At 35.9% G+C, this 27,914-nt stretch overlaps 1 protein-coding gene across 1 annotated transcript in view; it reads left to right on the forward strand.

The window, feature by feature from the left end:
• The window catches only part of clstn2a (calsyntenin 2a), a 254,565-nt gene that overhangs the window by 104,901 nt on the left and 121,750 nt on the right, over nucleotides 1-27,914 (forward strand). The window contains exon 2 of the mRNA XM_051092502.1: nucleotides 9,043-9,165. Within this exon, the coding sequence (XP_050948459.1) occupies nucleotides 9,043-9,165 (123 nt within the window). The remainder of the gene's footprint in view (nucleotides 1-9,042; nucleotides 9,166-27,914) is intronic.

Below are 27,914 nucleotides of genomic sequence, written 5' to 3' on the forward strand. Positions count from 1 at the left end.
GGAAAGCTTATTTATTCAGCTTTCAGATGATGTATAAATCTCACTTTTGAAAAAATTGACCCACAAAAATTTGTGGTGCAGGGTCATATATATAATTTTTTTTTTAAGTATCTTATGCTCACTACGGCTGCATTTATTTGATCAAAATACTGTAAAACAGTAATATTGTGAAATATTATTACATTTTAAAAATAAATGTATTTTAAATAGGGCTGGCAAACGATTAATCGCGATTAATTGCATGCAAAATAACAGTTTGAGTTTGCCTAATATGTGTGTGAATTGTGTGTAATTATTATGTATATATAGTTACAAGCACATTCATGTATATATTTAAGAAATATTTACAAGTATATGTATTTATTATTATTTTTATAGAATTTATATATAAAAAATATTTTGTACATAACACGTTAATTATATACATTCATTTGTGTATTTATATATAAATAATAATTACACACAGTACACACACATATATTAGGCAAACTTAAACTTTTATTTTGTATGCGATTAATCATGATTAATCGTTTGCCAGCCCTAATTTTAAAATATATTTCCGAAATGTGATAGCAAAGCTGAATTTTCAGCCATTGCTCCAGTCTTCAGTGTCACATGAAATCATTTTAATATACTAATTTGGTGCTCAAGAAACATTTATTATTATTATTATTATTATATTTTTTTTTTTTTTTTTTTTTTTTTTTTTTTTTGTGGATACCATGATCATTTAGAATGTTAAAAGGAGCATTTATTTTAGAAATAATTTTTTTAAAACATTGTAGATATCTTTTCTGACACTTCTAAACAATTTAAGATATTCCTGCTTAAAAAAGAATTTATTTATTTGTTTATTTATGACCTCAAACACTTGAAAAAGTTTTTATACCCTCACATTTTGGAGTTGCATTATAAGTATTATCTGATTGCTTGAAATGGATGTTAGTATCAGGGATAAATGGCAAGTTCTGTCATGAAACACTACATGGCACAGGCTCATGGGTCTTTAATGTAAACTGATGATGTTCACAGCGTTAAACTACTTTACACAAGCTGACTGGTTTATGTTGCATACACAGCCAATGAGCTTGCTGCTTTACATAGAAGTGGCTGGTTAGCATTCACTAGAGCATTTCGCAGCACGTTTTCCTCTGAAACCCTCCACCTCCCCAGCTCCACCTGTATAGATCTGCTACGGGTTGTTATATATGCATTTAGTGCAGCAGCAGTATGTCTTAAATACTCAAGGCACCATATCGGCATGTCTATTGGCAGTAGCAAGTTCCTGTACTCACTTTGCAGCTGCAACAGCAGCAGTAACCAACAGAAGCAGCAATTCAGCAGCAATTCAGCAGCATGGCAGATTTATTTCTGCAATACCAAATACATTAACATTGTCATATCTATTACCATGCTAAAATCTTCAGAGAGTTGTTGTGATAGAAATAGAAACTAAAGCCCAGTTCACACAGCATCATTGATATTATGCATTTTATGCATCGATTCCATTTATTTACACCATTTTTCCTATAGAGTATTTAATTTTAGAAACAACACAGAATGACATCTGTTATTATTATTTGTAAGTGTTACTTAACAACCATGAGTGAGAACACCCAGCATCCCAACTGTCAGAGACGAGAACATGCATCTTTCAAAGTGAACGGGGCATAAGGCACATTCCAAATCAGACATGATTCCTTTCAGCTATCTATTTTCGGCCTTGTTTATCACTTTTGATCATGCAGAGTTGGCAGAAAATGCTAGAATGTAGAGAGGGGTGACATGATTGGCAAGTGACACAATCTGGTCTCAAACTTGTCACCTCTAGCATCTTGGAGAATGTGCTGCACACCACCAAGCAACAGCTATGACATTTTAACCACAGAAAATTGCAGGAGGACTTGCTGCCACAGCCATTTTTACAATATAACTCCTTTAATGGAGACCGTGCAGGTTAGCCAGAGCAACCAAAACCACCACTGAGCGTTTGAGGCATTAAAATCCTTTCTACTCTTTCACCCCCTTTATAGAGGTCACCGTAAAATGCACCATTCTGCTCCCTCCGCACAGTCTCAATTCCCAACGCCCTTTTACGATGCTTTCCAGATGTCCAAGAATGACGCCACACAGTCCTAACGATCTGTTAATTCATTAATTAACTCAAGCAGTCCACAATATGCAAACATTTTTTTAATGGCTCTGCTATAAAATAGCAAGATAAAACGCTAATTTAGTCAACTGGGCCCCCTATATGAAAAATCTCTGAGGACCTGCAAATTTGAGTGCTTGCCATAGATAAGGCTAAGATTATGACCCTATTAATAAGCATTAACGATGAGCGATGCAGGCGTAAGAAGTGCATCTCTGTGGACGTGTGGGATGCGGCTTCATTGAGCTCAATGTATGTGAAAATTACCCTTCGGCTCCTACAAGCTCCTTCCTGCTAGTATTAGATTATGCTAAGTCATTGTAGCTAATTACTGCCTTCCTATTTCTGTACTACTTTTTCTTCAGTACTAAGAGCTATGTACTGGTCATTTGCACAGTGCAAGGGATGTTAATTAACAATTTTCAGCTAATAACCTCAATGGCACTAGCAGATGATGCTAGCTGGCCTGGGATTGATCTTTGACTCTTTTGACTTTGACTTTGAGTTGAAGTTTTTGGACTTCGTATCAAGACAACAGCCAACACTGATCATGTTTACCAGCCATTTGGCTAACAGCTTCTTTATCCCCTAGCGTAGCACAGGCTTGTTATGAACAGGATGCTCTTATTGAAGACTTGTTCTTCTGCTAAGGTCCATTAGCTGGTCTTAACTGCAATTTTTGTTGTTTACACCATGTATACAAAAACACTACATGCTAAATCGGCACTGTGACGCACGCTACAGTATGTATTTCTGAATATCGCTGATCTTCTCTCTCTCTTTTTAGTCATTCTCTGCTGGTGTCTGGCTTTAGCACTTTCTTTTTCCTCTGGGTCCCGCATGCATGTTTCGATTATTGTTTAATTCCAATGTTATGAGCTGAATGTAATGTTACGGTGTCGACCGGTCAGAAATTAATAGCTTGTTTCGTGACACTGGGAGAGCGGTAAAATTCACCATCAATTCCGCAGGCTGTCCCCAAGTTTAATTACCGTTGGAATGCTGACTGGGATTTTCATTATAGCAGGTTGAAGAAGGGTCAAAGTAGATTTGCAAACGTTCACTTCCTCCCCCGGCAACATTTTATCAGGTGCTTGAAATGCTGGAATAATTATATATCAAGCTGAATAAATAATTGATTCTATAATAGCCCCTTTCTTGTCCTCTTGTGAGACCCGACCTGAATTTTTTACCTCCCTCACTCTGGGCTCACCTGCTTTAATTCAATTCAGTTTATTTGGATAGTGCTCACAGGCAGATAGGTGAACCAACTGCAGGGTGATACTAGGAAGTCTAAAAGTCTAAAAATTCAATTTATCAAATAAAATAAAATAAAATCTAAATTATTTTGTTATTTTATCTATTAATAATATTTGATGTTCCATTTTATGTTATTTGGTATGTTATTTATTTATTTAAAATCTGCATTTGTTATGGTTGCCATTATTCATAAAATTTTATTAACTGTTGGTTTTTAATTTATGTGGCTACAGCATAATGTTATTACTATTACATCTAATACTATTAATAACAGAAGTTACGATTTTTTTTTAATTTTATTTATATATACATATATATATATATATATATATATATATATATATATATATATATATATATATATATATATATATATATATATATATATATATTATAATATTATTAAAAAATATTTCAAAGTATTTTTAATTTATACGGTCACTAACAATTATTTTGTTTTAATCGTTTAATGGTCGAATTTTTGGATGTCAAAATGCTTTAAAATACTAGAAAAATTAGGGCTGTGAGTTTGAGTACTCGAATTTGAGTACTCAATTAAAAAAAAAAAATACTTGATTGCATTTTGTCAATGTCGATTAATAGCATAGTGCTTTTGAAAAATTCACAACGGTTGTGATTCAAATAAAAAATATGTACCTTATGCCTGCAGGTTAAATTGCTTGTTTAATTAGAACAATTGGTCGATTATTCAGACGATTAATTGAGTAATCATATAATTTGAATGCAGCCACTCTGAAATGCACGTAACCTACAGTACACACATATTAAACCCGCAGGCATATATATACACATATATTTTAAATTAGAATCGCAACCTTTGTGAAATCACAAGAGCAATATGCAGTAAATCGACATGGACAAAATTGAGGATATTTTTGAATAATTGGTTGATTATTCTGACAATTAATCGAGTAATCAGATCATTTAGATATTTCATTCAGATAATAAACAACATTGTGCATGTCTTTTTATTGATCTATCAAAGGCCTTTGATACTGTGGATCACGTTATATTATTAGAAAGGCTTCGACAGGTAGGGTTATCAGAAAATGTTATTTTATGGTTTACAAACTATTTACAGGGCAGAACCCAATGTGTTCAGGTGGAAGGTACTCGGTCAGATTTTCTGGAGATTACTAAGGGAGTTCCTCAAGGATCTGTGTTAGGGCCACTATTATTTAGTATATATATAAATTGCCTCGATTTTAATATTGAAAATGCAAAGTTCCATTTCTATGCAGATGATACTATTGTTTATTGTTCAGCTCCCTCTAAGCAACAATCTGTGGCTTTTTTACAGTCTGCTTTTGATATGATTCAAAATAGGTTCTGTGCTTTGAAGTTGATTTTAAATATTGACAAAACAAAGTGTATGCTATTTTCAAACTCTAGAACCTCAGAGAACCCTATTGTACTCCAAACTCATCAGGGGAGCAAAGTTACATCAGTGTTGGAATACAAATATTTGGGCATTATTGTTGATAACACATTGCGTTTTAGTTCACATATCAAGTATTTGCAAAATAAATTAAAGAAGCAGCTTGGTTTCTATTTTAGAAATAAGTCATGTTTTTCATTTAAGGTTAAGAAAGAAATAGTTTCTGCTATGTTTTTACCAGTTCTTGATTATGGGGATGTAGTTTATCAGCATGCCCCTTCTTATCTTCTCTCATCATTGGATGCTCTGTATCATGGAGCTCTTAGATTTATAACTGGATGTAAATTTTCAACACATCATTGTGAATTATATAAAAGAGTTGGATGGCCTTCTTTGAGTATCCGCAGAAAAATGCATTGGGATTTGTTGATATATAAAGCAATTTTGGGTTGTTTACCAACTTATCTCTGCTATCTTATACAAAGGACTTCGGTTAGGAGTTACTCACTACGTTCTCAATCAAAATACAATCTTTGTGTGCCTTTTGTTAGGACTGAACTTGGTAAAACTTCTTTTAAATATGCTGCCACTTCACACTGGAATCTTCTTCAAAAGGAGATAAAGTTACAGAACTTAGTGTCATTTAATAATTTTAAGTCTTTATTGTGTAATTTAGAGAGAAACCAAACTGTATATGATTGTTTTTAATATGTTAGTTGTCTTCTTTGTAATGTTTGTTGTAACTTTGTGTTACTTGGTTGCCTATCTTGGCCAGGACACTCCTGGAAAAGAGATTTTAATCTCAGTGAGTTTTCTTTCCTGGTTAAATAAAGGTAAAATGAATGAAAATGAAAATTTGAACGGAGCCACTCTGAAATGCACGTAACCTACACGCATATTAAATCCGCAGGCGTATATGTATTTTTTTTTTATGTGAAACACAACCTTTGTGAATTCACAATAGCACTATGTGTTCAATCGATACGGACAAATGCAATCAAGGATTTTTATAATCGAATACTCGAATAGAGGAATCGTGACAGCTTTCATTTTTTTTTTTGTATTTTAAAGCATTTTAACATCCAAAAAGTTTCACTAACACTGAAAGTTCCGGTCTGACAACATAATTGTTCAGGGTTGTATTCCTTAATGGTAAATGCGAGGTAAATTTTGCTGTGTGTACACTTATGCATCTGCCATTATGCCTTGTGTTGTGTTGGATGTGTGTGAGGCAGAGCTCTCTAGTGCAGGGAGCGGATGGAAGAGAAAAGTCCACATTGAATTAGCTTCCATCACGGAGCTCTAATGCTGTATAATGGCTGCAGACATCTCGTGGGTAATAGCTCAGGGATTACAGAGAAGGCATATTGCTCTTAGTGACACCACTAACCTTATTAGAGAGAGAGAGAGAGCGAGAACGAGAGAGTTCGATGTGAATTTGCAGTGACTAGAACCTGAAGAGATGTATTATTATAATAGAAAGTACCTGATCCAAATTACAGTTATTTACTGTATCTTGTGTACATGATAACAGCCACATGTTTTTTTTCCCATTCTGTGACATTTCACACATGAAATGCTTGAATAAATATTTACATAATGAATCAGGCCTTTATTAGTGTATTGAGGTGCCACGCAAGCTGCATAGCTTAAATTGAAAGCCTTTTTGCCTTCATTTTTATTCATTTTCTACAGAATGGGAATTTCAGACTGCAGTGTATCTGACCCTCTTAGTCCATACATCTGCAACACACATTTGTTTGCACTTCTAGATCTTGAGATAGCTGTCTTTGTATGGCTAACACAGCTAGATAGATACAACCCAGCTATTCATCTGTGTGTCTGTTCAAATAGCCACTTTCAAGTGCAAAAACAAGCCAAGATGTTCACAAGTGGTCGTGATTTTTAAAAAGTGGGTTTCTTTTGAAATGCATTGGTGCATGTTTGAAAGAACATGTAGTTTTGTTCATGTAAGTGCATCTGAGTTAAATAGAGAGTAAGGCAAAGCAAGATAAATGGCACAAACTCGTTGAAAGCAAGATTGTAGTCTTTGAAAATGACATTGGCTGGTTTAATCGCCTGGCCATCTGAATCAGACGATTTGTTCGCTGCCTGGGATTACTTATGGGTTATAAGGACACTCTGAGCTTTTCAGGAAGACTTTTCTCTTAGAGTTGGCTGTGTAGACTGTCCTACATGAGTGTGAAATGGTTTAATTTACTCTTCGTTAATTGCTTTGGTGGATCTCGAACTGAGCCACGCGAGGGGTTACTGAATAGCCAGTACTAATCTAAAACTCCATTAACTCATGCCGAGGGAAGGATTTCTAAATACACGAGGGGCAAATCAAATAAAGCTTTTTTTCTCTTAACGTATTGCTTTTCATCACCCTCATTAATGTTTTGTTTTTCTGACACTTCCACCATATACCTAAGAAATTATGCAATAATATAGTGTATTTTTTTTAATTCTCTAAAAAAAGATATTCTGAGTAATTGCTAAGTTAAGTGTTAGTATCTGATTTACCTGTGGTTTAAAAAATAAAAACCGGCACATTTTTTAAAAAATTCAACATATATCAAATAATAATAAATCCCAAATGTAAAAAATTATATACTGTCTACTCCTCTTTTATGTAACACTGCAAACCTGCAGCTGTTTTTTTTATGGTCTTTTAACTAAGCTATGAGGCCATGCCTTGAGATATTGTTCATTCATTTTTGTGATACAATTTTAAAGGTCAGAGTTAAACAAACTTAATTTTTGGAATGCAGCAAAATCCAAAACTTCTCTGCATAAACTTACCTTACCTACTGCAAACTATCTTCACAGCCACAGTTTTAGGTGTCATGGTATCATTAATTTTTTACAGACTGTGATTTTAGTTTTTTCCCTTTGTATTCATTCTGCACATATGTAGGGTCCTATGAAATCTGTTTTATTTTTTCCAAATATTGTTTTATTTTTTTCCAGATTCTGTTTTTTTTTTTTTTTTCATTTTCATTTTTCAGTTTTTTTTCTTCTTTTTTTTTCCATTTTAATTTTTCTAGACTCTGTTTTAATGATTAAATTAAATTGTATTAATCAAAAATATATTTTTTAATGAATTATTTTATTAATTAACAGCTATTTATTAACAAAAATTAAATTTTTAAGGGCCTATGAAACACTCAAATTTAGTTTTATTTTGACTGAATTTTGTGTTTTCCATTCATTTTCTGGATTCCATTTTAATGGATTCATAAAAATTTCAAGAATCGAAAGCATCAAATAATTAATTTTATAAAAAACTTTTTCATTTTTTTTTCTCAAAAATACATTGTTGTATTTTACATTTTAGTAAAATACATTTAGTTTTGTTTTTTTCTCAGAGGAAATGGTAAAACACTCATGACTCTCAGCGCAGTTTCAAAGATTGTTTATGTGTTTGTGTACTCATACTGAAGCGAAAGAGGCCAGAAACATGTGTCTAGTAAACAAAACTGCGCATCTGCGCCATTTATTCACACTGAGACATGTAGAACATGCGGGATTCACTATTAAATAGTATTTTGTGGCTTAATATTCACACACACTAGTCCATATCCCATTCCTGATTTAAGTGTACTGACCTATTCTTCCAAACTTTGTCAAATTCTGTGACATTCAGAATTCAAATGAGCTGCCTGAAAATCTGATTTGGAATTAACCTTAAAAATCCCTTTAGTTGTTAACTTGTTACTTGCCGAACACAGCGTTAGTTGTGTACAGAGAGTTCAGTGAGACAATAGCATGTAGATTTTTCAGAGAAGTGTAAACACTGCTTAGGTACAAGCTGTTTAATGCAGAAAGACTCTTGCAGGGATGTTTTCCTTTCACTAGGTAGAAGATTGCATTTGTGTCATCCATTGATTAGCATCTTGTTTTGGTATCTCTTGTTATACAGCAGCCACAGAAAAAACGCAGGAACAACAGAGCACGCCAAGACCAGATAAATGAGGGTGTTTCCCTGGATACGTGTTGTAGGAGACAGGGATGCTGCCATTTGGGAAATTGGGCAAACAGCCCATGCTTATTGGACTCGTATCGATCGCCATTATTAGCCATTCTTTGCATGAGAACAGAAAGAAAAAACTCTGACTCTGTGTTTTTTTTGTTCTTATTTAGGAGATGTTTGTTGAAAACTTGAATAGACTTTTAGCTCAGAATTGAATTCTCTTTTTGTTTTCTTTCTTTTCTCTCTCCATTGTAGTGAATAAGCACAAACCATGGATCGAGACGTCCTACCATGGTGTCATCACCGAAAACATGGACACTGTACTGCTAGACCCTCCACTGGTCGCCTTGGACAAAGACGCTCCTGTCCCTTATGCAGGTATTGAACTTAGCTAACTTATTACACATTGCTCTGGAATACTCAATTTTATCACGGTACCAGTCATGGTATTCAGGCATATAATTATGTAATATTGATTCATTGATTCATTTTGAAGCATGAAGCACATGCAGAATTGATATCTTTTTAATTAAATCGCAGCTTTTTGCAGTGTAATCATGATTGTGATTGTTGAACTTTGAAGCCTTTTTTTCCCCATATCTAATCTACACTGACCAAAATTATAAATGCAACACTTTTGTTTTTGTCCCCATTTTTCATGAGCTGAGCTCAAAAATCTAAGACTTTTTCTATGTACACAAAAGGCCTATTTCTCTGAAATATTGTTCACAAATCTGTCTAAATCTGTGTTAGTGAGCACTTCTCCTTTGCCGACATAATCCATCCACCTCACAGATGTGGCATATCAAAATGCTGATTAGACAGCATGATTATTGCACAGGTGTGCCTTAGGCTGGGCACAATAAAAGGCCACTCTAAAATGTGCAGTTTTACTATATTGGGGGGTTCCGGGGGCATCCGAAAACCAGTCAGTATCTGGTGTGACCATACAACATACACCTGCACATACCATAACCCCACCGCCACAATGGGCCACTCGATCCACAATGCTGACATCAGCAAACCGCTCACCCACAGGACCTCATACACGCTGTCTGCCATCTGCCCTGTACATTGAAAACTGGGATTCATCCGTGAGGAGAACACCTCTCCAAAGTGTCAGACGCTATCAAATGTGAGCATTTGCCCACTCAAGTCAGTTATGACAATGAACTGCAGTCAGGTCGAGACCCCGATGAGGACGACGAGCATGCAGATGAGCTGTCTAATCAGCATCTCGATATGCCACACCTGTGAGGTGGATGGATTATCTCGGCAAAGGAGAAGTGCTTACTAACACAGATTTAGACAGATTTGTGAACAATATATAAGAGAAATAGGCCTTTTGTGTACATAGAAAAAAGTCTTTGAGTTCAGCTCATGAAAAATGGGGCGAAAAACAAAAGTGCTGCATTTATTATTTTGGTCAGTGTATTTCAATGCAACACACAAGCTCAGAACATACCATTGGTTATTCCAACATTTACAGCACTGGATGGCAAACAATGGCTTGGTTCTTCAGTGTAGTGGTTCTGTATTCCTCTGTGTGTAAGTGAGGGTGGTTGAGTGTGAGATTTTATGTGTATTGCAGCATAGTGGTCATATAAAAGAGATTTAGTCAATGCTTTCCGCACTGTTATGGAGACAGATCCGCCTGACCTTCCTGTTATTTCCAAGTGTGCTTCCTACCTCTATCTCCATTGTTGAGGTGACACACAGCCCTTGTATAAGTGGATCTTGTCGCCCTTTCCATGGCCGAGCGTTCAATAAACCGTCCGGCCTTGAAAAACGACTCGTACATTGTGCGTTTTAGTTTTCGAAGAGAAGGAGTCAACACTTAGAGCGTCAATCACCTCTCACAGAGCAATGAATGACAGCACAGCTTTATGACTTGTGTGTTGTTTATGTAAGACAGATTCCGACTCACTGGTTTTCAAGTGCAAGTTGTTCAGATGGGGTGGCAGGAGGTGGGGAGGGTGGTGGCTTGACAGATGCAAAGTAATTAAATAAAGTGATTTTTTTTACACAAAGAGGAATGTGTGGAAGCATTGTGACAGGTAACTCTCTACAGCTCATTAAATGACAATGGCTAGAATTAATCTCCTTTCTGACAGCCTTGGAAAAAAGCACTTTTCTGGCTTTTATATATTTATTTTTTGCAGCTTGCTCCTGAAAAGCATGCTGTGTATGGTGCAGCTGATAAAGATTTGTTGTTCATACCTTGGAGAATCTTTTAGCTGACAGGATGCCTTTTTTACAGCATCGCCGCTGACTACCGGTGATGACTGATTATCTTTGCAGAATGTTACTTCAGTGTGTATTTGTTTGTGTAATACCAGACTTTAAAGTGTAATTTTTCTAAATGTGTAGGATAATTCCGTGTCAACTCAACCAAAGGTCCCTGGATTAAATTTTACATTTTTGATTTTGCTAATATTTTAGCTGAAGAAAGATAGACATTTATAGTGATGAAAGCCAACACATTAAACGTCATGAATTAATATTTACTATTGTGTAGAGGGGGGTCAAAATGTCACATTTTGACATGAGATTCAGAGCCAAATTACAAGAGGGTAAAAATGACTTCAGAAAGATGACAGCATCATAATGTTATTTCTACACATAGGTTGGTAGTTCTATTAGTAAAATCTGTTGACTTTAGCAATCTTAATTATATTATGTGCTAATGGTGACCATTCAAAACAGCACTTTTCAAGTTTTTTACTCTAAATTTGCATGTCTGTAACTCAAGAAGTATTAAAGATATTTTAATGCCCTTTTAGATATTGAGTCTTAACAAACTATTCTTTAGGCACCTTAATTTTTAAGGCCCTACATGGCTCGGTTCAAGAGATATTGAAATTTCAATATAGCTGCAGGGGTAAATGTTGTTTTTTTTTTTTTTTTTTTTTAATGAAATTTTAAATTAAAATATCTAAAATTATGTACAAATATATTTAACATTTACTATTCAAAAAATATTATTTTGTCCTGATGATAATGGGATTATTTAGCTTTTTTTGATCTCCTAGTGGAAAAAAAAAAAAATCTGTGATCAGAATCTGTGAAAATGTGAATCATTTGAAATTATTTTTGAAATTAATTTGAAGATAAAGGTAAATTGAACTTAATTTGTGTTCCGGGAAACATGCAAGTATCTTCTGTTGCTTCCGAAGGGCAGTACTAAATGGAAAAAAATTATATTTCAACAAAATAAGAAAAATTTGGAAAATCTTCATCCTGTTCAAAAGTTTTCACCCTCAACTCTTAATGCATCGTGTTTCCTTCTGGAGCATCAGTAAATGTTTGAACCTTTTTTTAATAGTTGTGGTTGAGTCCCTCAGTTGTCCTCAGTGTGAAAAGGTGGATCTCAAAACCATACAGTCACAGCTGGAAAGGGTTCAAATATGCAAAAGATGCTGGAAAACTGAAGAATTTTATAGTCATTTTTGGTCTTGTGGACTATGTGTAAACATCTTTCATGTAAAAAATCTTACTCAGGACAGCACTAAATAAAAAATAACTTGCATTTTGTATGTTCTCTCTTATTTTGTTAAAATTACTCACATTTTCACAGATTCTGCGAGGGGTTCCCAAACTATTGCATAAAACTGTATGTCGCCACATTGGTATCTGAAGGAAAAAAAAACTATTTTCTCAACCACTTTAAGTTAGAAGACAAAAGGTTCAGAAGAACAGCATTTATTTGAAATAGAAATCTTTTGTAACGTTCTAAATGTCTGAACTGCACTTTTGATTTCTTTCAGAATACTGAGAGGAACCGTATTCAGTTCAGAATAATTTTCTACATAATCCACATTTTTGGAAACTTTTTTTTTGCAAAAGTCCTGTGCACTTTGTACTTTGATTTATCAATGACATATTAATGGTGGACGGCAGGTGTTGTTAAAGCGTCACGGGGAAATGAGTGCTGTGCTCTGATTGGGTGACAGGTGATATTTCACTGCCTTTTCACCGGGAGCCAATGGATACAAACGTAAGATTGCTGCCAGGGAGACTCAGAGAAAAACAGGCCCTCCATCTCAATCCGTCATTCTCCGTAATTCTCCTCGCTCGTATTCTTTCCGTCTTTCTTTCGCCGTCCCACTCTCCTCTTCCACGTCAGACCGTGAGTTATGCGCGGGAGGCTTTGTCATCAATCCTGTTTTCGTCTGTTTAGAGAAAGGAATGCGGGCGTCCTTCTGGCACCGCATTAATTGGGGTGTGGGAACACGACCTGAGATTGTTAAGTGCTTCGCCTCGTTCTCCTCCGTCTTTTTCTCCTGCCTCGCTCGCTGTCTCCTATGTATCAGCTTGCTTTGATGTAAAATAACGATGATGAGCCTCAAGTCGATGATATATGCTGAGGCAGGGATCCTGAAGATGAATTGTTATTTCTGGGAACAAGACTTTCCCCTGTAGAGCAGATAGCGTAGGTCTTGTAGTATGCATGGAGCATTCTCAATCAAATTACCGTGAAGGATGAGCCGGAGTCAGTGGAGGAAGGCAAAAAAGAAGCGGCAGCTTCATTTGCTAATTCTTTATCTCGGTTGCGGCTTCACCAGCCTCTTTCCCATTAATCTCCTCTCTCAGATGATGTACAATGCTGTATTGTTCCGCTAAACTTTGCCTTCCTCGCACCAGATTAGCTAACAAAACCCAAGCTAGGAAGCGGTCCAGGGAAACTATGGATGGATTGCAAAAACCACACGTGAGAGTGAGAATAGGAGGATGTTGTGAAAGAGAATCGCAGTGCCTGCAGTTCAGATACTTTGCAGTCGCATTGTGTTCCTTTTATAGAAGGACAACCTGCTGCGAACCGAACGAGGAAAATGCAAAAAATGACGTTTTGTGATTGCGCTTGGACCATTCTGTCTAAAAACAATCGGACACACTAGTGGATTTTGCTGTCAAATTATTTTAAATAATGCCTCTCGTCTGTGTTAGAAACTGCAGAAGTAGTTCAGCAGTATTTTGATCTTGTTAGTGGATGAAGAGAGTGTTGATTATGTGCTGGTCACAGTCCAAAAGGTGTGACAGGCTGTCTTTTAAAATTAACAGTCTTGTACATGATGGAAAAAAATCACACATGTATTTTCAGCTTGGCCTGTTTTCCACAAGGTCACTTGCTTGATATAAATAAGAGCTGATTGGAGGGTCATGTATGTCATATTTCATGACAAATAAGCATGGTAGGTTATTATAAACGATACAAAGAAGTCCAAAGAAATAATTTACGGACAGAGCTATGTAAATTTCCTTGGTTCCGACCTGCAATTCTACACACATTCATAAGTAAATAAATAACAATGAAACATGATTTGTTTTTTATGTGGGCTTCTGAAATGATAAATGTAATTAGTTTCTGTGCTTCATGTTAATTAATCTGAGATATAGATGCTTAGAAGACGCTTAATAAAGCAGATTAGGGGGCGGTTTAAACGCAGTCTGAGCGAGAGAGAGAAAAAAAGGGAAAAGCGTGCTGTGGAACATTTAACCAGATGCGTTTTATATAAACAGCCTTGTCGGGTGATCGTATAACTGTCCTCATACTTGCAGTAGTAGTAATTCAAAAAGTGCTTTGCAGATCTCATTTGTTTTTATATTTGTTCTGCAGTGTTGGTGACCTTTTTTCCAAAAATTTGCCCAGAAAATTTAACCCTAGTAACTCGACCACCTAAATTTTGCACCGTGAAATGGTTCATTTCATCCCTGCTCACTCCAGGGTCAGCTGTGGATGAAAGTCTCCGAATTATTGAGTTTTGTTATGTGTGCGAGCGAGAGTGTGCCCTACATTTCGCCTACATGAAGTGAATGAACAATGTGCCCTATCTCTGTCCTCCCTTGGAATTACATTCAGTGATCCCTGAGGGTCGAAAACTATACCTCAGGAACTGTTTTACTAACTTGTGATTCTCTTACTCATATAGTTTCATCATAGTTTATACACTAGGGGAGACATTTTTTGAAAAATACCACATTCAGACTTTTTGTAGACACTAATCAGTTTGGGAAGTCTTGCATTTTTCGCAGTGCTGTATATGCATTTTCATGTTGCTAATTTTTCCCTTTATTTTTAGTAAGGAACCAAATCGAAGCGGCTGAGCCAAGCATTATTGTGATTTCCCATGATGTTGAAAATGCAGTGTCTGTTGTGAGTGTGAACTATTGTTTTGCACGTATCCTGTGGCCCAGTGGGATGCATCCAAAACATGTCCCCAGATGTTTTTCAAGACATTCACGAGCAACCTCTATTCTTCCCAGGGCTTTAGCATTATATGTTGTGGAAACGAAACCATGAGAATCACACGAATGTGTGATAATTGAAAGAATGGAAGCTGAGAGAATCCATCCATAGTGTCGGCGAGGTGACTTGTTCAATTTCGCTGCCAAAACCACTTGGTTTTGAAGAATGTTTGCGTTTGAAAACTGAGAAGCCTCACCAGAAACTCGAGGTGAAAGCCAAATTAGAATTCTGAGAATGTGTTGGGTCCACGGGGAGCATCCCGTTGTCGATTCTCTCTGCCTTTTTCCCCATGCTTTCTCTTTCTGAAGTGTGGTTTACTGCATATATCTCGTGCATGGTGTACCACCTTTGCCTCTGAGATATATTTTGATATATAGATGTTGTCTCAATCAGCCTTGGGTCTTTGTTTATGCTACCTACACGGAATTAAAGAAGCCGACCTACCCTGCAGTAGCTAGCTTTCTCAAAGCTGTGACAGTATGCTTATCGGTTCAGTTATTAAAAAAAAAACTATTTTACATGCTAATTAAATGGTTAAGTACGGAAATATTCCTGTGAGGTCTCTTTTAATAACTGGAGAAATTCATTACGGGGGTTCATATGCCACACTCTCGAAGTATTATCTTTGACTTGCACCTGAGAGGATTGAAATAAACGCTTCAAGAGGTAATTGGTGATTATAACGACACATGCTTGTAATACTGAATATTTAGACTTGAGATTTTAGCTAAACGCAAGAAGATTTGACAGCGCTTTCTGATTAGTGCTGATGGTGCCTAAAAGCTCTCCTAACTTGAAAATGTCCACCACCGTGGCCTTAGCGCTGATTAAAATGACACTTCCACCTCCGTAAGAGACTGGGAATTCAGCCAGACATCATTTGCAAGCATAATTTAATAACATCTTAAGGTGTGGGGATGAGAAGGAGCTAAACCATTGCTGGTTTGAGGTCTCTTTAGAGATCCCCCGGCTCGGTTTAATTAGCTCCTGACTGATGGCGTGATTGTAAAGAACCTGGCGTTACATTTTATTTATCATTTTTTATGGTTTAATATTGTGCGTTTTCATTTTGGTCCCCGAATCCCCAAAGTTTCCACTGAAATGCGTAACTTGTTTTTTGGCTGACCTGTTACTTTCGCAGAATTCATCTCGCAGGAGGGTTCCTCGCAGGAGCTCTTAGAAACACATTAGCAGCAGACTTATTATGATGCCTGATGCCTTTGAAATAACAAAGGAGGTCTATAGTACCTGGAGAAAGCGATCCCTTAGAATTCCCTTTCATCGCAATGGCAGTTGCTCAGCTGGTGCAGGCCTCCCCGTTATTGTGCGACCTGCTTGCAGCCATCTGTGCTTATGAGCGCTATTTTTGGCTACAAAAGTTTTTTAGCTGTTCACCATTAATTTTTTTATTTTTTTTTTTTTTCCCTTGCATATCTGCAGTATCAAATGTCTCTTATTTGATGTTACACTTTTTCAGCACACTTGTTTTGGTGGCTTGCTGTATATTGCATATTCAGAGTAAAGTATGGAACCCAGTTTTTACCACTGAATTCAAAAATGAAAAAAGGTAATTGCGAAAGATCATTTGATCTTTAACAGACATCTTGCAGACGTACGTGTGCTATCTGGGCCCTTGATAGCACATCTACATTTCGAAGACGTCTATTTGACCTTGGCATTTACATCTGTAAGACAAATTTTTTAGATTGTTTGCTCATCTGCAATATACATCTATAGGACGTTTCCTATCAGATGTCAAATAGATGTCTATTATATGTCTGTAAAACCTTTTTTTTTTTTTTTTTTTTTTTTTTTTTTCTTTCTCCAGATTTCAAGATAAAAATCTTGCAATTCTGCCTTTTTTTCTCACAATTAAAAGTTTATATCTAACAATTCGGACTAATTTTCTTGCAATTCTGACCTTTTTTTTTTTTTAGAATTGTGTGATATAAACTTGCAATAGCAAGATTAAAAACTCACAATTCAGACTTTTCTCGCAAATTTGTATCCCACAATTCTGACTTTTTCCCCTCAGTATTGTGAGATGTACACTTGCATTTGAGTGTTATAAGTTAAAATTGCGAGATACAAACAATTGTAAGTTTATTTTACTTTTTAATCTCACAGTTCTGACATTTTTCTTAAAATTGAGTGATATAAACTCGCAATAGCGAGATGAAAACTCACAATTCTGACTTTTCTCACAAAGATGAGTTTGTATCCCTCAATTCTTTTTTTTTTCTTGCAATTTTGACTTTTTTCCTCATAATTGTGAAATATAAACTTACTGTTGCATGTTATAAAGTCAGAATTGCGATATCTTGACTTGACTCACAATGACTTCATTTCTCAGAATTGTGAGTCAAAAGTCAGAATTGTGAGGGGAAAATGTCGCAATTGTCTTATTTAAAAAAAAAAATATATATATTAAGTGGCAGAAATGGGCTTCGATAGTAAAACAACAACAACAAATACTTTAGGTATCCTAGATAAGTGTCTAATAGTAAATGTTCCACTGAAGCAGACGTTGTCCACTGTGACGAATCTATCACTTAACAGGCTTGGAGAAGAATTGTGTGTAATGTATGTAAAGAAGTATTTCTAGTGTTATTAGACAGCCACTTTAGAAGACCACTTGTATGTCTCTGATTTCATTCATTCAGATCTCTTACATGAGAGAAAAACAAAAAGGGCCAAAATACAGTTAAAACAATGCAGAAATGTACTTGTTGTAGCGTAGTCTCTGGAAAATTGATGTGAAACTGATTGTCATGACAATTTGTGCACTTTTTTTCTGTCTGCTATGCAAGACAAAGCAAATAGAAGTGTAGACTGATTAAACTGAGATGGCTTAGGCATGTAGATACTCTATTTTATTTCTTTATTTTTAATGATTATTACTGATTAACTTCTCATCATGAAATAATTGTATTAAAATATATTTAAAAAAGCTTTTGTGAGAATACGTGCATTGCTATTTTGAATGGCTGTCAGTAGAGAAATATGTTTTTTTGCGCCTTATTTTTTTGTAAATTACAAAAGGAGAAAGATTATCAGTTAAAAATAGTTTTTGCTTTGTTCCATTCCTTAGATAAATATATTGTATAGCTTCAGAAGACTTCAGAGATATACGCACAAGTCATATAGACAACTATTTTGACACTTTTATAGTGCGCTTTTAGCCTGTTCGGGGCTTGGCAATAAAAATCAACAATTTTTGTTGCTTTGAAAAGATCAACTCTTCCTGACACCTCATTTTGTGTTTCACAGAAGGAGGAAAATAACATGAGGAAGGGAATGACGTGAGAGTAAATGATGATGCTCCTTTAATTAAAAACCGGTAATTCCATTTCTGTGGACAGATTTAAGCTGCAAGCGGGAGTTTATATCAAACAAGAGGCGATAACGTCCCACCTAAATGAATAACACTGATTTCTCTAGATTTTTAGCACCTCATACTGTGGAAAACTTTGAATTACCAGTCCATATTCTGCAGACACTATGAAAATCCATATTGGCTCCCACAAATTACGTTCGCTAAAAGTGCCTGGTGCCAAGTTCTGTGATGAGAAAACTAATTTTCCTCCAGCAAAAAATGATTTCCCTAGCACAGGGAAAGATTGGAATGAAGGGGGTTTCTTGGAGAGCAAGCGTTAGGATGCTGATCAAACCTCTCAGGTTCTGGCACCACGTCTGGTTGCGATGAAGGCACGGCAGAACGGGAGAAAATTCTCTTTTTTCCCTTCCTCTCTTTTCTTTTGTGCTTCATTTAATCTTTTTACGGGTTCTCTTTCTGTGAAGTGAGATGGGTCTGGACATAAAGGAAGGTAGTGCACATCAAAGCCTGTTGTCTTCAGGGGCCACTAAGATCCAGACACTGATCCGTTCTCATGTGAGAGTGAGAGTCGATGAGTACAGCATCTTTCCACTTCCTTTCTTGTTTCGGGCTCTTTTGAGATGATTTGGCCTGAAAGCAGCTGAGATGAGGAAAGGAATGAGACAGCGGACTGAAGAGGGTCACTAGGGCTTTTTGATTGTTGGCAAAAATGAAAGAATGATTTGGGTTTGCTGTTCAGGCAGTGAGATTGCACAGAGCAGGAACTGAAAGTAAGATTGCGCATTCCCTTCGGCTCTCGGAGAGCGCTTTGTCAAACTTTGAAGTACTTAAGGCAAACTCCTCTCTGAGGGGGAATTCACCAAACAGCTGCGCCAATTTTGCAAGCTGTATTTCAGCGCAAAACGTTACTTACTAACCACCCACAATCCAATTTAACCAGATGCTGTACATCTGTACTGTTGTAGAGCTCTGTTATGTGTGTTCAGATGCAGTCATTGTCACTCTTTGCAGCTATTACTTCATGGGGAAACCAAGCACACTGTGATTTTGTAGAGTAAGGCATTCCAGAGTCAACATGTTTTGTTGGTCCTGTAAAACAATCTTACACAAACACTAACCATAATCTAACCCTTAATCTGCAAATCCCTAAAATCAGATTGGTTGTCAGAAATGTTGTTTCTAGACCATATAGAACAACATATTATACATTTGTGAACCCCCCTGATAGCACATGTACATCTCGAAGACGTCTATTTGATTTCTGCATTTACATCTGCAAGACGTATTTTTTAGACTATTTGCTCATCTGCAATACGTCTATAGGACGTTTCCTATCAGATGTCAAATAGATGTCTGTTAGATGTCTTTAAGATGTTTATGATTTAGAATGTATGTAAAACTGACATCTTACAAACGTCTGTCAGACGTTTGTACACAGCAGATGCTTTCTAGACCAAGTGATCTTTAACAGACATCTTGCAGACGTACGTGTATTATCTGGGCCCTTGATAGCACATATACGTCTCAAAGACGTCTATTTGATGTTTGCATTTACACCTGCAAGACGTATTTTTTAGATTGTTTGCTCATCTGCAATACGTCTATAGGACGTTTCCTATCAGATGTCAAATAGATGTCTGTTAGATGTCTTTAAGATGTTTATGATTTAGAATGTATGTAAAACTGACATCTTACAAACGTCTGTCAGACGTTTGTACACAGCAGATGCTTTCTAGACCAAGTGATCTTTAACAGACATCCTGCAGACGTACGTCTATTATCTGGGCCCTTGATAGCACATATACGTCTTGAAGACGTCTATTTGACGTTTGCATTTACACCTGCAAGACATATTTTTTAGATTGTTTGCTCATCTGCAATATACATCTATAGGACTTTACCTATCAGATGTCAAATAGGCATCTATTAGATATCTGTAAGATGTTTATGATTTAGAATGTATGTAAAACATACATCTTACAGATGTCTGTCAGATATTTGTACACAGCAGATGCTTTCTAGACCAAGTGATCTTTAACAGACATCTTGCAGATGTACGTGTGCTATCTGGGCCTGTTCTCAAAGACCAACTTATCTTTCATGCAAAGCTTTTCATGCTAGTTTGTTAGGACTTTTTTGTTTTTTGTTTTTGAAACAAATTTCACGATTTGATTTAATACTGATTCACAAGTTTGTAATTTTACATGTTGAGTTTAGTTTTTTTTTTCTTGCTGACTGACAAATCTATGGTCACCGAATATTTTTTCGGTAAATATGACGTTACTTGACTTGACTTGTTAACAAATTGTTATACATTGACACAGTTAAAACGCTTTTTTTTTAACACAGTACATTTTTTGACATCCGATGATAATAAACTGGGGAAGTGTGTTATAAACAGACATATATTTTCACACATAGTTTTTTTTTTTCCAACACTTTTAGCATCCTCCAAAACCAATCGGCTTGCAAACAGGCAAATTTGCAGTTTGCAGACAGCATTCAGCACAGAATATTTTGGCAGTGTTTATGCATTTAGGATGATTTGCATAATTCCTTTAGTGATTCGAAGTCTAAAACAATGTATGTGCAAATAAACTGTGATATAAATGGGTAAAATGCTTTCTCATTTAGTTTTCTTACAAATCTGCATGTTTCAATAGAACTGTGTGCATAAAAAGTAATATATGCTGATATTTTCTATATATCATACCCTGGATATTCATCACTTTTTCATAGGAATCTTCAGCTGGCCAGTTTTAGCCTTGAATCTTTATTAACCTTTTACTTTTATTACTCGCACATTTTCAGATACATTTCAGCTATTAGCTTCAGTCAGTCTTTGAAAACAAGGAGTGGTTTACTAAACAAGTGTCTTTTGACTCCATTTATTGTTATTGTTAGTCACGAGCTCTTCAAGCTTATTGAAGACATGACATTGAAGTGTACAATTTGGCTATAAAAGCACTGCGGAAATTAAAGGTTGTCTCTTGAAAACGTGATCCAGATTGCACGGCGATTTGTGTGGGAATCATAAAGCGCATACTGTATATGACTGGCAGTGCCCAAACTAAGCCGATTAGAAAGTCATAACCTCAAAACATCAGTAATGCTTGTTAATGAGAGCAAGCTGGGTAACGATGTAAACTATAAAGCAATTTAAAAGGGATTTTATGCCTGGTAGATAATTTTAAGGCTATATGATAAAGACCTGGGCCTTTGGGAAAAACAAGCGTATAATGAACAAGTAAAAGATGCACATATAAAAGGTTAACGTGGCAGATCTAATGAGATTGGAAGGCTCTGTAGTTCCTAGAAAGGTTCGGAGTTCAAAGCACTCATAATAAAAACCGGAGGGTTGGTTGATGCAGGTAATCTGCTACCCGCCGAGCTGATGCCATTGTTACAAATCTTCAATCACAGTTCTCTGTGGTTGAATTCATTCAGCAAGCTGCCTTTCATCTCCTGTGGATGGAGAATAAAGGGCAAAATTGTGTATTTTTGTGTGTATATTTTTTTCCTATGTACTTTTTTTCTGTTGTCTGTCATCTCTAGACTGTGTTTGTGAAATTAGCGGGTTGTTTTGGAAGGGTTTATTTCTGTGGCAACAGGTTGACATGAGCGTTCAAATGTTATGATCAGATCACCGTTTTAGCTTATTTACTGGTTTTTCGTTCCACTCCAGTATTAGCATGATCAAGTAATTTGCATTTGTTTCTGAGGTATTAGCTAGGCTTTGTGAGACCTGATTATTTCTGCTTTTTCTTCAGCCATTTATACACAATGAAGTTGAAAATTATGGCAGCCGTAAATTAATAACACAATTTGGGCTACAGCAGAAACAAACACTAAAAGTGATTTCTACCGCTTGCTCAATGTGCTTAATTAAAATAAGCTAGTGCAACACAATTCTTCAACATTTTGCCACAACTCAATCTAACAAACTCAAACAACTTAAATTAATTGACTGAAATCTATTAAAACTCATTTTCATAGTGACAAAGTAAAGAAAAAGTACATACGTTGTAGCAGAAATGACTTTGAAATTTGTTCATGAGCAGAATGAGACAAGGAGAGACTTGTTAGCGATTCATTTAATTTTGGTGTTTAAAAGAGTTTGTATTAGGTTTGAGTTTTAGGGATTTCCATTGTGGTGAAAAGTGGAGCACATGCAAAACATGAGGGCGGGTGTGTAGGACAAGTTATGTTGTATATTGTGTTACTTAAAAAGCAATTACTCTATACATGCAGCACTATGCATTACATGTGGTAAGAAATCTATGTTTTGCATGCGAACATGCTATTGTGTTATTGATGAGAGATTCTATAGGGCATTTTGGCTTTGCTGTGGCATGTCCAGTGTTATTGTTGTACTTAATTCAGGTTTCTGCTACCAAAGTTACTGGAGTAGAGTTTACAGACGGTTCAATTTAATGATAAGAAAACTCATTTCAAATGTGTTGAACTACTGTCCCCTTCTAAATCAAGTTCAACCAAAGCATGAATCAGGGTTTCTGTGGGTCCTAAAAAGGTCTTAAAAAGTCTTAGTTCACCCTTTCTTAAATTAAAGTCAAAATCAGAGCAGAAAGTTTTAAATTCTTAAAGTCATGGCAAAAAAATTGCATGCACTACAAAAAAAATTAATGTCCTCCACAGCATTTTTTAAATCAAGATGCATTTACTAGAAAAACAAAATGATGATAATTTAGGTCATGAACAAAGTTAAGTAAGTTTAGGCTTTAAAAAAGGTGTAAATACCTCTTCTTCTACTGAAGTATAAAAATGTGTTATCCCTTTAAATGAAGCTAAATTAAGTTTTCTGAGCTTGCTGGTAGATATTCTTTTCTTGTTTTATTATAAACTCACTTTATTTGCACTGGACAAACATTATTTTATTTTATTTTATTTTATTTTATTTTATTTTATTTTATTTTATTTTATTTTATTTTATTTTATTTTATTTTATTTTATTTTATTTTGTGAATTTGTTTTGGTGACAGAAGCTTCCGCAGAACAAACAGAATGACAATGACAAAAAAAAAAATACACAGTTAATAAAAAAATAAGATAAGTAAACAGGAAATAACAATATACAAAAAAAGCTTGTTTTCTACAGTAAGCTTAAAAGTAATGGAGATCTGTTGTAAGTTGTTGTAACTCTTTTTCTGCTCCCTAGACATTTAAATTCAGAGAACATTGTGTTACCTTTAATTTGTCCTTTAATTTTCTTTACTTGGACTTAAACAGTTCTTAAACTCTTAAATTGACCTTCATAAAACCTACAGAAGCCCTGATGAACATTGTGTTTATTTGAGTGTTTCCATGTTTACAAAGCTTAGAGTTACAAACTAATCGAATTAATTATTTTTAAAGGAGAACTCCAATTCCAGAACAACAATTCACAAATAATTTACTCACTCCCTTGTCATCCAAGATGTTAATGTCTTTCTGTCTTCAGTCATGAAGAAATTATGGTTTTTGAGGAGAGCATTTCAGGATTTTTCTCCATATAATGGACTTCATTGGTGCCCTGATTTTGAACTTCCAAAATGTAGTTTAAATGCAGCTTCAAAGGGCTCTAAACCATCCCAGCCGAGAAAGAAGGGTCTTATCTAGTAAAAACGATCGGTCATTTTTTTTATTCTGAAAATAAAAATTTGTATACTTTTTAAGCACAAAAGCTTGTGTAGCACAGGCTCTGGGATGTACGTTCACAACGCTACGTACTATTGAATCACGTCAAACGGTCATGCGGAATGTAGGCGGAACTGCAGACCCAGTGTTTACAAAGCGAACGTGCAAAGACTAAGCAAGTGCACTGTTTACAAACAAAAAGGTACAACGATGTCAGACGACTTTGAAGTTGTAGGAGAAAATAAGATGGAGTATTTTGCCATACTCTACCTTTTTTGAGCCGGAGTACACAGACGATGAACTTAGACGTGATTTGTAGTAGTGATGGGAAGTTCAGATCATTTTACCGACTCGGACCTTTGAGTCTCGTTCAGCAAAATGAACAAATCTCGAGTCACATTAAAGATTCGTTCAAAATGAACGAATCATTCAAGAACGGCCCATCACTAATTCGTAGCATCGTGGACACGCATCCCAGAGCCTGTGCTACACAAGCATTTGTACTTAATACAAATGTTTATTTTTCCAAAAAAAAAAAAAAGGCAGATCGTTTCACTAGCTGTGACCCTTCTTCCTTGCCTGGGATGGTTTAGAGCCCTTTGAAGCTGCGTTTAAACTGTATTTTGGAAGTTCGATATCGGGGCACCAATGAAGTCCATTATATGGAGAAAAATCCTGAAATGCTTTTCTAAAAAAACATAATTTCTTTACGACTGAAGACAGAAAGACGTGAACATCTTGGATGACAAGGGGGTGAGTAAATTATTTGTAAATTGTTGTACTGGAAGTGGAGTTCTCCTTTAATGACTTCTAATCAGTTAAAACGACATTTTTAATAGTAAACCAGTTGCTAAAGTCAATAAGTTTAATGCTAGGTTTATGTAATTAAACCAATAAATCAGTTTCCAAGATTCCAAAATTCAGCTTTAATTCCGCAACATCCTGTCAATCATGTTTTCTTTGCTGTGTGTGATTATAGAGCTGGGAGCTGATCACAGCAGAGGCTAATCACACTGTAGCAGTCTGTCCGCCTGCGGCGGCATGACATGACATGCCACAGTTTCTTGCCAATATCTCTGGGTGAAGTTTAGATGCATCGTTAAATTCAGCCCTGACTCGACGTTTGACTTCCAAGTTCGTGGACATGGAACATACGAGTGCAAAGCAAATAACTGCACAGGCATTCAGCCTTGAAATGGAATCCACAGTGCGTTGATGTGATGCACAAATGGAGAGTTGGCGCTGTGAGAAAAGTCGAAAGAAAATTAATTGTACATACAGAGGAATACTGCTTAACCTTTCAGTCAGTAAGAATCCTCAAAGCCTTAAGTGCCACAATTCAACCTGGACGTTTGGTGTGGGCTTATGTGGATAATTCTGCCGTTTTTGCTGCCACAGGTGTTTCATTAACTGAATGCTGATGGAGCCACATTATAAATGCAGTATTGATTGTTGAATAACTTCTGCAGGTCTTTGTGAGCCGACTTTCTTCTGGATCAAAAGTGTCTCCTTACTCAAATAATGTTCATTATCATTCTCATTGATCCTTCTCTTGAAAAGAACAGCCATTTTTGGAAGTCTACCTGCTGAAAGCCGTACAGTTAATTTTGCTGTTTATTGCCAGTGTGGGCTGGAATAGGAACAAAAACTAGCAGCTCGAGGGCAGTTTGATATTGTTTTTTATTGTGATGGTGGGTTAAGAGGTTGATAATGTACTGCATTCCAGTTAAGTGCTTCTATTGAATTGAAGCCTGTCATTTTGTTCATAGCTACGATCATTTCCATTGAATTGTTTTTCCTCGAGATTAAATGAATGCCACTGTTTTCTGTATGTATTCTCTTTGATGTGAGACACAGGTTTTGTTGTTCTGCAGCCATTTAGCATATGTTTCTGTATGATGTATCGTTAAGAGTTTCAAATTGGATTACACTAAAATTGAACATGGGCCATTGTGGTTTAAACGCTTTGTAAAGATGTCTACATCATTACAGAAACAGATGTCAGTGTGATACCACATAAGTAATTTACAGGTGAACTTCACTTCACCTTAGGTTCACTTAAAGGGATAGTTCAACCAAAAATGAAAATGATTTACCCACCCTCAAGCCATACTAGGTATTTTTTTTACTTTATGATGGAAGTGAATGGGTGTTGAGATTTAGAAGCAAAATAAAGTCCATCCATCATAAAAAGTACTCCACATGGCTCCGGGGGGTTAATAAAGGCCTTCTGAAGTGAATCGATGCATTTGTATATGAAAAATATCCATATTTACAACTTTATAAGCTTCTGTTAACTGTCGTATGTGCATACATGAGAAAGGCGTTCCAGCAGATGATGTAGGACGTAGACAAACGCGGTGATGAACACTGAAGTGACAAGTGCGAAAGCGCAGAGGAGAGAGCAAAACAAAAAACGGTCACGAAAGTATAAAAGGGGGATTTGTAAAGAAAATGTCAGAGGATTTCAATATAAGCCAAGAGGAGACTGGTTTTCCTTTGCTGTAAGCAAAACGTGGTTCTCATGAGACAGCAGGTTAAGAGGTTAATAATGTACTGCATTCTGGTTGAGTGCTGCTATTGAATTGAAGCCTGTAATTTTGTTCATACCTGCCATCATTTCCATTGAATTGTTTTATTTTGAGATTAAATAAATGCCACTGTTTTCTGTATATGTTCTCTTTGATGTGAGACATAGGTTGTTTTGTTGTTCTGCAACCATTTAGCATATGTTTCTATATGATGTATCATTAAGAGTTTCAAATTGTATTACACTTAAATGAAACATGGGTCATTGTGGTTTGACCGCTTTGTAAAGATGTCTAGATCAGAAACAGATGTCAGTGTGATATAACATAAATAATTTACAGGTGAACTTCCATCTGTCTGTCTATGTATCTCTATCTATGCAGAATTGTTTACATTCACTTAAAGGGATAGTTCACCCAAAAATGAAAATTACCCCCATGATTTACTCACCCTCAAGCCATCTTAGGTGTATTTGACTTTCTTCTTTCAGACAAATACAATAAGAGTCATACTAAAAATATACTGGCTCTTCCAAACTTTATAATGGCAGTGAATGGGTGTTGAGATTTTGAAGCAAAATAAAGTGCATCCATCCATCATAAAAAGTACTCTACACAGCTCCGGGAGGTTCACCCTTCAACTGTTACTCCCTATCTTGAACATAGACATGAAAATGCACTATAATTCATGAGTGAAAACATTTTCTAATATGATTTTGATGTACAATTTCCATGGTAATGCATTGTCTGATTTTAAAATGGTTTTCAAAGGATACATTTTGAGATTTTAAGTTTTCAGTTGATATATAATTTCTTAAGATGTCTATTGCATGATAGGTAAAAAGGCAATGAAGAAAGTCTTTTTGTGACAGAGGGTCAGAAGGGCAGAACTCTTGTTATGTATGATGTATAGAAAAATGTTAGAGGATTTCAATTTAAGCTAAGAGGAGACTGGTTGTCCTTTGCTGTAAACAAAACTTGGTTCTCATGAGACTAGCATATTCTTACCAGAGTTTATGCTACACCTACGTCCTAAGTCATTCACTGGAACACCATCTATCTATCTATCTATCTATCTATCTATCTACAGTATCTATCTATCCATCTATCTTTTTAAAAAAGATCAGTTCCATACCTATTTGATTACTTTCAGTATCAGTGATTGTTGGCCAACTTTCAATTTGACACATTTTAAGGTGAAGACACACCTTAGAGGGGTTTTACTTATCACCAACTTTACTCGTCTCTTACTTTAGCGTTAAGCTACAGTGTTATCATGGCTCTGCAATGCTCTTAGGAGTTTGCCCTCTGATTTACTGTTCAATCTCTCTCGCTTTCTCCTCAGATAGTCTTGTCTGCTTGATTCTCATTCCTAGAGCGA

The sequence above is a fragment of the Labeo rohita genome, chromosome 2 (genome assembly GCF_022985175.1).
Source record: "Labeo rohita strain BAU-BD-2019 chromosome 2, IGBB_LRoh.1.0, whole genome shotgun sequence".
Lineage (NCBI taxonomy): Eukaryota > Metazoa > Chordata > Actinopteri > Cypriniformes > Cyprinidae > Labeo > Labeo rohita.